The 12,200-nt window shown below is 47.8% G+C and overlaps 1 protein-coding gene across 4 annotated transcripts in view; it reads right to left on the reverse strand.

Annotated features, from left to right (window-relative positions):
* Positions 1–12,200, reverse strand: part of Pax8 (paired box 8) — a 57,095-nt gene that overhangs the window by 8,709 nt on the left and 36,186 nt on the right. For 3 of the 4 annotated variants that reach the window (NM_031141.2, XM_063284640.1, XM_063284641.1), the window contains 5 exons: positions 11,973–12,061; positions 11,467–11,592; positions 11,026–11,201; positions 6,884–7,004; positions 6,196–6,402 (listed from right to left, as the gene is read on the reverse strand). In NM_031141.2, the coding sequence (NP_112403.2) occupies positions 6,196–6,402; positions 6,884–7,004; positions 11,026–11,201; positions 11,467–11,592; positions 11,973–12,061 (719 nt within the window). The remainder of the gene's footprint in view (positions 1–6,195; positions 6,403–6,883; positions 7,005–11,025; positions 11,202–11,466; positions 11,593–11,972; positions 12,062–12,200) is intronic. The other variant, XM_063284639.1, reaches the window with a different exon arrangement.

The raw sequence follows: 12,200 nt of genomic DNA on the forward strand, positions 1-12,200 counted from the left end.
ACCAGGCCTTGTGAAATAAGAGATAGAAATCCTTTGGGGATGTGTGGCAGACATTGATAATCAACCACCGAGGAAGCTCCCACTGGTTGGCCTGGACTTCCAGGTGTTTATAATTGATCAGAATAGCAAGGTACATGGAACATGTTGGCTATTCCTGATGTAAAAGAAAGCATCACTGAGTAATTGCTAACATTAACAAATGGTCATAGTGGCATTTTTTGTCAATTATATGTCTTTAAAAATCCATTTCAGTATGTTTCATCCCTGACCAATCTCTGCTTATCTGTGATGTTTGTCATGCCTAGTGACAGCAGACATTCCTGTGGAACCCCATCTTGTTGGATCTGTCCTTCCTTCACATCAAGGAATAAAAACTCTCCTTTTGGGGGACCCACATGACCAGCTGACCCCATCCACCTTTGCCCAATAACCAGAAACAGTCAAAGGACTGCTTGCCTCCCTGTTACCCTGTTCTCTGTGTTCAGACCAGAATCTATATATCCTGGTTTTCCGAGGTCCGTCCATGTGATGTCCACTGACTCAGAATATTTCTTACCAATGGCCATCCCACTCCTAAAATGTTTCAATGTGAATAATGAATTATTTGGGCAATCTAGTTTTTAGTGACATTTGTAGAATTTCATTGACATTATTGGCTGGTAAAGTATGTGTTGTCTAGCTGTCCTGTGCGTTGCAGGGTACTGAACAGAATCCCTGGTCACTACCCAACAGATTTCAGTACAAGTTCCCACCTAATGTGACAACCCAAAGTATCTCCAGACATTGCTATATGTCCCAGTATGAAGGAGGCAGGGGATAAAATCACTCCTAGTAGAGAACCACTGTGTTGGATACTAGGCATTTGACCCCCATGCTTTCTGTCACCTTTTTTGGGCTGCCTGTGAGCCTCTGTCAAACAACTCACCAGACATATCTTCTCAGTATCACAGATTGTCTCTTTCCCCCATGCCCTCCTAGATCCTTCATACCTAAACCGCCTGAAGGGCTACCTAGTTAATGATAACATCCAGGAAGGAGCACACCTTGAAACCCTATGGACTGTCAGCTCCACGGTGACTAATTTTTCCTTACCCGTGAATAAGGACTAGGCACCTGAGCACTTGGGAGAGGGAGAGGGAGAGGGAGAGGGAGGGGAAGGGGGAGGGGGAGGGGAGAGTGACTAATGAATCTTATACTTTAGGCTTTAGGGCCAACCCAGCAAACGCCTGTGCATTCAAATTTGTCCCTTTCCCCAGAGGGAACCATCTAGGAATCAGACAGCTACAGGTACCCACCCTACTTTTATGACTCTGTCTACCCTTAGACCAGCCACTCTGGTCCTAAGCCTGTTTACACGCAAAGGGGCAGGGGAGGTGTGGCCTTACATACACTAGTTCTACAACTCTGAGGTTATCAGCATAATTCAACCTGTTGCCTTATGGCCCAGGTGGACACTAACTGGTGCAATGGACACCCTCTAGAAATGTCTCAGTGAAGTTCTTACAGAAAAATCATCCTGTCAAAAATAAGCTGCTAGTGTTCATTATTTAAAATAGCTTTAGGATTTTTAGACACCTGAACACCTGTCTCAAATTGATCCATCTTTATTGAGTATCTAGCTCCGGCTGTCCCTGGACTAAACAGGCGGTCCTCTGACATAAGGGCATCAGATGAACAAAGGAAGGGCAAGAGATGCTGATTTACAAAAGCTGGGGCAGGATTTGACATATTTAGAATGAGGAGCACACAGAAGATTTACCCTAAACAGCCTTTGAGTTTCCTGTAAAGGAGTCAGTAATGTGATCACTGCTGTCCCCTCAGCTCTCCCTGTAGGAAGCACCTGGGCAAGCTGGAGACAGGGAGTGGGAAGGAGGATTGGGGTCAGTGAAGGAAGAGGAGCAGGGTGGCAGGCAGCTGGCTGACGCGGGAGAAAGAAATGGGAGAGGGTGACTGACCCAGGCTTCATGCTTTTGTCTTTCTTCTTTCTTATTAGGCGGAGGGAGGGAGGGAAGAAGGGAGGGAGCAAGAAAGAAGGGAGAAGGAAGAAAGGGAGAGATAAAGAGAGGAAAAAGAGCTAGAGGAGGGAGGAGCAAGGGAGAGAGGAAGAGGAGGGGGGAGACAAAGAGGGGTGGAAGGGGAGAGGGAGGGAGAATTTCAAACAGACTGAATACTACATCCATGCAAAACTATGAACAAATTACTTACTTTTTCCAAATTATAATCCTCCTGTCTGCCACACAAGAACAGAATTCAGAGGAAGCCTAGGACTTAGGCTCACCTTACTCCCTGGCTAGTGGTTTTCTTTTGCACACTGTGTGGATGATTTTGAGGCCAGGTTCATGCTGCCCACGGATCACAATAAGTTTTCCTCTGGACATCTATTTGCCAATGCCAGTCTGTTGTTCCAGGAGCCTTCCTGGCACTGGCAGCCTGTGGCCCCATCCCCCCTGCCCTCCTAGTTACCTCCTGTCACCTGAACCTATAGTTTCTTCATGTAGACTGTCTCCTGTCCAGAGTTCTTGGGCACATACCTCAGATCACAGTTTAACCCATGATCTCTCTCGGTGGGTCCTTACCCAATAGCTCTTGCAAAAGAGTTCACTGGTCCCTCTGTTCGGGAATGTTAATCTTCATTTCTCTTCAGCTACCTAATTTTCTCTCAGCGAGAAAGATTTCTGAATCAATAGCCTGAACAAAGCCCTGAAGACTTCCCCTAATAAAACCCCTGGAAAGACAAAATAATTTTTTTCCAAGACACCACCCTATCTAAACTGTGCCTTCATAGACTATCTTAACAGCTCCACGAAACTCTTTCATTTCTTTAATTAAAAATATGAATTTACTTGTGAGTCTTATGTATATGGGAGATTTGTCTGCATGTGTACCCTCACACCATAAGAAGGAATCAGATCCCATGGTACTAGTCATAGAGAGTTGTGAGCCACTAGCGGTCACTAAGAACTGAACTCAGGACCTCCGGAAGAGCAGCCAGTGCTTGTAACTGCTGAGCCACCCTTCCAGCCCTCTGCTTTAATTTCTTAAGGAAGATAATTTTGTGGAAACGTAGCTGAGTAGCAGAGCGCTTGTGTGGTTTGGACTTACAGCCAGCATTGGAAAAGGAAAATCTTTCGGAGTGAAGAACCTTAAACCATGACAAGCATGATGGCTCACATATTTAATCCTAGCACTCAGGAAGCAGGGACAAGCAGATCTCTGTGGGTTCGAGGACAGCCTCAGCTACATAATGAGACCCTGTCTCAAAACCAAAACCAAACAACAACAAAAAAAAATCTTGAACAATCCAGGATACAAGGACAGACAATACCAGCCTGAGATGTCCCCTCTGGTCACACACCCTCTAGCCCACTCTCTAAGGCTCCTCAACTTATCCTTGCTGTCTAATCCCATCTCTCCACATTCCAGTAAACTTCCAACGAGAGCTTCTTTTAAAAAATGTAGACACAGGTACCGCATAGGTTGGCTGGCTACAAAGCGGGGTTCCCTAGGAAAATCCTTGGGCTCCAGAACTCTTGGTAAATATTCTAATTAGAGGCAGAGAGCAGGAACAGAAAGCCATTAGGTAGGGGAAGGAATCCAGAGGGTGGAGGCAGTTTGAGACCATTTTATTTCTCCTCTTTGATGTCTGCCCTCTGTGTAACCCCTTTTCAATGCCTTATCTTGTTCTGATAGCAGGGAGAATTTATGGCAACCCAGAAATCTCTTTGGCAAGACTAAATATATTTTGTACAAAAGAATGGAGGAGGATGCTGGGCTCCTTGATGATGAAAGGCTAACGGGAACCTTCTCATCAGCTGAGCTCTAGTCAGTCTTACAACAGCAAGGACAAGGGTGTCCTTGATGTCACTGTTATGGCCAGTGGGTTGGAATCCACAGTGTGTGTGTGTGTGTGTGTGTGTGTGTGTGTGTGTGTGTGTGTGTAGGAGTGTTCTAAAGGAGACTAACAGAACTGTAAGTAAGTCTCATTATTTCCTAAGTCCTAATGTTGCGCCTTTCTTTTTTTTTTTTTTTTTTTTTTGGTTCTTTTTTTCGGAGCTGGGGACCGAACCCAGGGCCTTGCGCTTCCTAGGCAAGCGCTCTACCACTGAGCTAAATCCCCAACCCCTATGTTGCGCCTTTCTTGACTGACCAGAAAAAAGCTGATTTCAGAGGTGGTCACCCTGCAAATGACACTCACAGAATCTACAGGCTAAGAGGATCCTTCAGGGAGAAAGTCTGTGGAGCAGGTAAAATTCCAGCAGGTGACAGGGTTCTTAGGCAAAGTGGAACAGAGGAGAGACCAAGAAAACCCATGGAGGATTGAGCTGAGCTAATTTCAGATGGCGAGTTCCTGACTCTCCTTCCAGCCTCTCTTACTGCAGCAAAATACAGGAGTGATTTGCTCTCTGCTTCCTTCTCTAGCTCTCCAGTTCCCCTCATTCCCTGATGGGCAGGTTACAGTTACCAGGTTCTTAAGCTCATTCCATTTCTAGAATTCCCCCCATTCTACTACACTCTCTCAACCCTATGAGGGCTCAGCCAAGTGATCTGGGCTTGGCTCTCCAAACTATGGTCTTAACTTGCTTCTTGTTCTTGAACACATGGACTCCCAGATCCCACAAGCCTGGTCACTCTGTGTTCTTCTTAGGGTTCTTAGCGCTTCCCAGCCTCCCATTCTCATGAGACAACCAAGTGTGCCCTGCTATGCAGCCTGCGTACTCCCACAGCTGACACAAGCCATCTCTTTCCCTCTCCACTGCCCAGTCCATAGTCTCTGGCTGACATCTCTCTGCTCACACAGGTTTGTTCATTTTCATCACTTGGCTCAAAACAAATGGCCCACATCTGCTGACTTCACCCTCTTGACATTTCCAACTCCAAGTGAACCCTTCTTTCCCTTCTGCATATGTTTAACCACTGCCTCTCTGCCCATGTCCATGACAAGGATGCATGGAGGACCAGAAAAGGGAAAAGACAGAAAATGCTGCCGCTTATAAAAAAGTATGCCTGGATTTATGTCACAGGACTTTTGGGACCTCTGATCCAGTGGGAGGCACTGATGAGTTTCTCAAGCCTGTGGCCTCAGTTGGAGCCACTATGCTTCTCTGGTTGAGACACCTGGCACGCTGAAAGCTTTCATTTTAAGTTGCAAGAGAGGTCTTGAATTTGGAAAACAGCCGATCCAGATTGCTTGGACTGTCCAACCTGGGTTGTCTTTGTACTGAGTCTCCCTGTGTCTCTGTTTTAACGTCTCAAGGTGATGGGGCCGGGGAGTAGGAGACAGGGAGGTGTGCTCTCTGTCGCTCACTGTCCATATTCAATGGGGACAGCTCTCTCACACAGGAGACTTCCACGGCTCAACTGGAAACAAATCACTTCCCTTCTTGGTTCTGGGACACCTCCAACTCCATCCCAGGATCCCTGTTAATAATCAGTCAGATGTCTGAAGACTTTGAAGTGTCTCTGCCTGTGCCCAAGCCAAACCTTGACTCCTTCAGACATGGCTTGGTTCCTGACTGGTTGGGATAATGTTCTGCTTGGAAGATGCAATTGGGATTAGACACATGTGAGGTCAGTCCTTGCTCGGTTCTGGAGGCTGTACTTAGGCCCTCCTTCTCTTGTGCTGTTTCCTTCTCAGGATACAAGGCGTTTGCTCCAGATGTCCCTAACCTCCTCAGGCTTTAAGCCCCACAACAAGCACTGAACCACCTCCGGCTATGAAGCTGTGCAGTCACCAAGGTTAAAGCAAGGAGAGATGCTCCGTGCCCTTTAATGGTATTGCCGCTCTCCTGGGCGTGAAGATAGCCACAGATGGTGACTCAAAATTCCTTTCCAGGAAGTTAGTTCAGAAATTGGCTGAAGAGCCCTTTCCCCTCCACATTTTATCTTTGTTTCATTCTGAACTATCCAAAAAGTTCAGACTTTACAGCACTTTGGCTTTTAGTACGGGTCCCTATTCTCCCACAGGGTTTTGGAGTGATGTATCCCATTTGCTGGCACCCCCAAAGTGGCTATTTCTGACTCTGACTTCTCCTATGGGGAGAGACCCATGTGCTTGATAAATTGGAGAACAGGGTGGTGATGGGCTAGTTTAGCCCAAGGATGAGATTAGCCTCAGACCAGAGGACTTTGAGATGGCCTTGAGGACCTCCCTCCCACCCCACGACAGCTACAGAGCCCGGGACCTCCCTGTCATACCTGAGAGGAGGGCCTGGCCCGTGAACTGCCCATACACGGAGGCAGCATGGGAAAAGGCATTGAAGGGTGGGACCGAGGCACCTGCTGGGCCCCCAGAGCCGACTTGCTGCAGATCCAAAAAGGCGGAGCTAGATAAAGAGGAAGGGGTGGAGCTAGAACTGGAGAGCTCTGGGGTTTCCTGCTTTATGGCGTAGGGTGAATGAGGATCTGCCGGAGGGAGGGAGACAACAAGGAGAGAGGGGTGTGAGATGATGGGTGGGAACATGCACAAACCAAGTCATGAGATGGGGCGAGGGTGTGGGAAGAGGTAGGCCTGGCTGCAATAGGAGGAGTCTAGGATGGAGAGCCATGGCTACAGAGTGCCTTGGATGGAATGAGATGGGGGAGCTGCAGGCTCTACCTCCCTAATGTGCCTGCTGCCAGTGTAGATGGATGAGAGACTGAAGTCTACGTGTGCTCAGCCTCTCCCTGTTAGAAGGATTGGGAAGATCCAGGGGGCCAAAGACTGAAGGCACCACCCCTTTCCTCCACTTTGAGGCCCACTCAACATAGCCCACTTCTCCTTTCCAGGACAGTACCCCAAACACTTTCCTCCTGCCAGCCAGACGCCTCTGCCTTCCCCTGCCCCAAGCCCATGCTGATCCTCAGAGTAGAGTCCAGATGGTTCAGGAGCCTCTGGGCATCCTACCTGCCACCACAGGGTAGGTCTGGTGAGTTGAGAGGTTGCGTCCCAGAGGTGTATTGGAAGGTGTCAGGGTGGCCTTTCCGTCATCCAGGGTACTGTTGAGTAAGGGCAGTGGGTATAGCCCCTGGAAAACAAAGGGAAGTGAACAGGGGTAGAGCAAACCTGGCTGCCTACTGACCCTCCTGCCTCTCTCTGCAGTGGGCGATGCTAGTCTTCCTAGGAAAGGCTCCTTGGCTCATTGTGCCTTCTACTTGCTTTCTCTTAGCTCGAAATGGCATGCTCTCCCACTCAAATTCCCAGAACTTTCCCAGAACCTGGCTTAGGGCTCTTCCTTCCAAGTTCCAAAATTCAAGGCCCACTGTTGTGTGTGTGCTGGACTGGCCATCAGAGGGCCATGTTCTGACAGGGTGCTGGCCTCCTTCCCAGTTCTTCACATAGCATTGCCCAGGGTTGGAATTGGTGCAGGAGAGGCTGCTCAGTCTTCTACTCTAATACTTGATTCCCCCACTTAGGGAATGCAAGTGCAGAGCTAGAGGAAGCCACCCTTTCTCCTGTGAAGTGACACAAGGATGCAGGCTCTGGTGCCCTACGCTGAGTATAGTGATCGCTTCTTAAACTTTTAGAGAGCTCACCGTCTAGCTGTGCCACTCCCACCCTTATTGAATAACCCACTGATACAACCCTGGAAGGCTGTGTCACATTGACATTACCCATGTACATAGAAACATTTTGTTTCACCTTGAAACATATATAGGATTCATTTTGTTTCAAAAATTCTATCAAGCACTTGGGGTTATGCACAGTACTAGCAGTCATTCCAACTCCTACTGGTGCTCCTCAAGGCACTCCTTGAGAAAATAATTTGTTAGGCTATCTGCATGAATTAGTACAGTCTCCCCTCCCCCTCGGCTTTCTGCTGCCCTTCCCAAGGAAAGGTAGCATACCCACTCCCCACACGCAGGCCATGCATTTCACAAAGTACTACGTGAACTGTTGGGCAAGATTGGAACCTGGGCCATGGTTATACAACAGCTCCACTGAAGACAATTGTTTTCAGTGATTTCCACTGAGCTCAGTTCTCCAAGGAGTCACAATGGAGTCACAATGCTTTCTGGTTGCATGCAGGGCACTTTTGGAAGCTGCAGTCAATTCTAGAGGCCACCAGGGCACCATCAGCCCATAACAGCAATTACTGACTAAATGGCACTCTGGTTCCATTCTTCTGAGGGAGCCTACTTAGAGGCAGGGTGGAGTTGCTCAGAGCTAGACTCTAGTGAAATTGAACAAAATACCTAATTTCTATAGAATGTAAGGAAAGTTTGAAATGCCTTGTGAATGTGTTGATTTGACAGCAAAATGCATACTAAAAATCAAGTTTCTGTTCTAAACTCAGCCCAAAGAAAAAGTTAGAGAACCAGGTGGTGTTGTGGTCAGTGTCTTTAACATGCCAACGATGACTGCTGGATTTTTTTTTTTCTGGGCTTAAACATGAATTGGGGACAGGCGAGCATAATGCCTCAGAACACTTAGAGTTTTGATTCTACAACAATCTGCAGGAAGCCGTGATTTATTTGAGCTCTGAGCCTTGATTTTCTTCCCCTACCTTAAGAATAGGAGTCCTAGAATCTACTGCAAAGGACAGATTAAATATTAACTGTGATTTTAAATAAATTGTTGTTTGGTACAGAACACTCAGCAAACACAGATGTTCAGCTAGAAGTAATAATAGGTGTATTGTTACTACAGGAAGAGTTAGTAACTACCACATTCTTGGTCTCTCTTTATAACATTCTCTCTCATTCTGTTGATCCTGGTGGTGGTGGGTTTACAATATAGAGGAAGGGTACACAGATTCCTAACATCGCCTGGGGGTGACCCTGCAACGAGACATGAGGTCTCTCTCACCCTTGCTGATTCTCCATGCTAGGACATGTATAAATGTCTGTTTTATCTTGCCTCCCAAGCCTTCTGTGCGGGAGGACATGTTCCTTTGGGGTGGCACAATCAGGCACAGTATGTGGAAGAGCAAGGTTCAGGCAAGGGTTCTCTGCCACTCACAACCCATCCTGAAGACTGAATGGGGAAAGGAAGGAATAGCTGGGGACAGGTTACTCCTCTAGGCTGAGGGTTAGAGAAGCTTAATGATTTTCAAATACTCTGGCTTCATTTAGTCTTTATATAAAAATGTCCTGGGCCACTCCTTTAATCTCAGCACTGAGAGGCAGAGGCAGATGGATTTCTGTGAGTTCTAGACTAGCCAGGTCTACAGAGGGAGTGTCAGGACAGCTAAGGCTACACACAGAAACCATGTATGGATCTGCATGCCCCAAAAACACATCCATGGGATCACCATGTCAAAAATAGGCAAGAGCAGAATGATCTGTATGAATGAAACGAGGGCTGGCAGCCATAAACTGTGCAACATCTATTCCCAAGTCCTCCATGCTCCAGGCCCTGAGTTATCCTCATACAAATTGAAAGCTTTATGGCCACCAAGTCTCCTACAGTTCTAAAGTCTCTCACCCTAAGATTCTCCATGCATATCTTGCAGCACAGCACAGGGGCTCTCTCTAACAAACAAGGTCCTTTGGAGGACTTATGGATGAAGCCAGTAAATGGCTGTGGGACCCAGCAGATGCCCAGGGTCTCCACAGAAAGGATCCATTATTCTCTAAGGATAGCTAGTATATGCATATTGCATTTTGCACGCTTACCACTGTAGAATAAGCCTCCTGCAGGCTCAACACTTGCTTTCTGGAACCATGCTCTATCAGAAGTGTGCCCAGGCCCTCTCCCTGGGTCTGCTAATAGCCAACTTTGTCTACACCATTCACAGCTGTCATAGCCAAAGCTGATAAAAATCACTGACACATATTGCCTACCCAGCTGTGGGGGTTGGCACAGGGCTAGCACCCCAGCCATTTGCTGGCAGTGTTTCAACTGCTAGCTAGCATCATCATCGTTGTCTCCCTCAGGGCTTTAAGGTGTACTTATAGACTTGCCTCAAGCCAAGAACAACGGTGGTTCAGCCATACCCCAAAGAGTTTCCTGGGCTGTCTGACTAGATGGGATGAAAGAGACAGACATCGGAACCATTGACAAATAATAGCAAATGTCTCTCAGTGGTGGTTTGCATTTTGGGATACTTGTCAACCTCGGTCTGAGAACATTCATATCTATGTCTGCTTTTTACAGAAGCCATTCCATTGTAACCTACTTCTCCTCTCCTAAGGTCTGGAAAGGAAATCTTCCTGTAGGTTGTGTCTTGTCATTCTTGATTTCTTCACTGATTCATTGGTTCATTTGTTTAATATATCTTTGTTGGATAGCTATTCAAATACTGGGCTTAGAATATTCCTAAAGGGACAATGCCTGACTAGTGTGTGTAAAACCCTAGGTTTGATTGCCATCACTGCAAAAAGTAATAATTAATAATAATAATATTAATAATAATGTAATAGGTGATAATAGTAATAAAATTCTAGAGATGGGGGAGTGTTTCAAGAGGCCACCCTGTCCCTAAGTCTGTTGTCTTTACCCTACCCCCACCCCCATTGGATTATTAGGAAACACTGTGAGAAGTCAATAGAAATCATGTGTGAGACAGGATGACAGGGTCCCCAGGGAGTGAATCATAGATGAGGGGCAGGGTCACATTCATGGAGAGGGTGACTGACGTGAGTCACAGCCAGCTGGTATTTTTCCAGGCAGGGTAGTGAGAAGAAAGACATTCTACAAGAAAGGCACATGATGTACGAGGGCAGAGAGGTGTGAACAAGGCTGGTGTGCTCGAGCACATGAGTCACACAGAATCCTAGACTATGTGAAGGGCTAGCAGTGATGTTGAGGTCATCATAAGGAGGGTGTGGGCTTTAACTACAATTGTGAGTCCCATTCTATTGTTGGAGAAAGACACCAAAGGCAAAATGATGGCCCTGAAAGCAAACTAGGCTCGGAGTTCAGACGTGGGCTGTGAGAAGAGGGAGGTATCAAGGTTTCTGGTAAGGCGCGCCCGCAGCTGGACACTGCATCAGGTGTGTGCTCGGAGGCTATGGGAGCCATTTGAAGCTGTTTTGATGGCTAAAGGACATGCTTTGCTCTGGCGCTCACATATCCTGCCCATGTCCTGCACCCCAGCTTCTTACCTGCTCGCCTTTGGTGTGGCTGGGGGAGGCATAGGCCTCCGGGTAATGCTGCCGCTCAAACGGGCACTCGAGCGGCTCGAGGTGGTGCTGCCCGAAGGTGTCTGTACGAAGATGCTTTCGAGGACCACTACTGCTGCTCTGGGAATCGATGCTCAGTCGACAACTGTCCTGGTCACCTAGTGCCCCCCCCCAGGCGGGAAAAAAGCTTTCAGAGATTCCTCAACCAAGCCACCAGGCCAAAGTACTCCAAAGCAGAGGAGCAGAAGGGCTGAAGAAGTTGGGACAGGACAAGCTAAGGGAAAGGGCGCATGCTCCTGTGGAAGGGAGTCTCAGAGCCCTACTAAGCCAGGGCCATGGAAGGAAAGGTTTGCCTTTCTATCAAAGCTTGAGCAAAGGGCTCTCCTGCATCTCATGCCACCCACAGGTCCCCTGAGCACTCACTATCATCCATCTTTCTCTTGTTGTCACTGCCAGGCTGAGCAATTCCTAGGAGCCCGTTGATAGAGTAGGTAGAGCCCAAGGAATCCGACTGGGGTGACTCTGGGGGTGTGACAGCTGAGCTGGGGACTGCAAAGGAATAAGGAGAGGGTCAGAAATAGGGGTAACACTCCACATAGCCACTACTACCACCATGGAAGGAAAGCAGCAGGTTGTGCTGTGGACAGAGGCCCTGGAGAGCCACAGCCTTCAAGGGCCTGCTGGTGGGAAGGCTTCCTAGAATGACGTCTGTCTGACGTGTATCCATTTCACCGTGGTCCTGTGAGTATCCCATGAGCACTGAAATAGACTTTGCCTCGGGCCGATAACTTAGTCCATATACAGGCAAATGAGCATTCAGATGTTCTCGTGTGGCTGTGTCTGTGTGTGGCTGTGTCTGTATATGTGTGGCTGTGGAGATTGGGTCTACATTCGAAGGTATGGGGACAGCCAAATCCCTAAACACTCACTCAGTGTGTGTCCTGGGCTCAGAGATTTGGTGGCCACGCAGCTGTCCATGGGGAGGTTGAATGGCTGCTGCACTTTGGTCCGGATGATTCTGTGAGGAAGCAGAAGGACTATTAGGGAGAGGGGAATGAAACAGGAGCGGTGGTTGTCCCGGTTCACTCCCTTTATGACAGCCCACTTAGAGGTCTTAAACGTGTCTTCACAGTCAGTGAGTTCACATGACCTCACCC

Source organism: Rattus norvegicus, chromosome 3 (genome assembly GCF_036323735.1).
Source record: "Rattus norvegicus strain BN/NHsdMcwi chromosome 3, GRCr8, whole genome shotgun sequence".
Classification (NCBI taxonomy): Eukaryota; Metazoa; Chordata; class Mammalia; order Rodentia; family Muridae; genus Rattus; species Rattus norvegicus.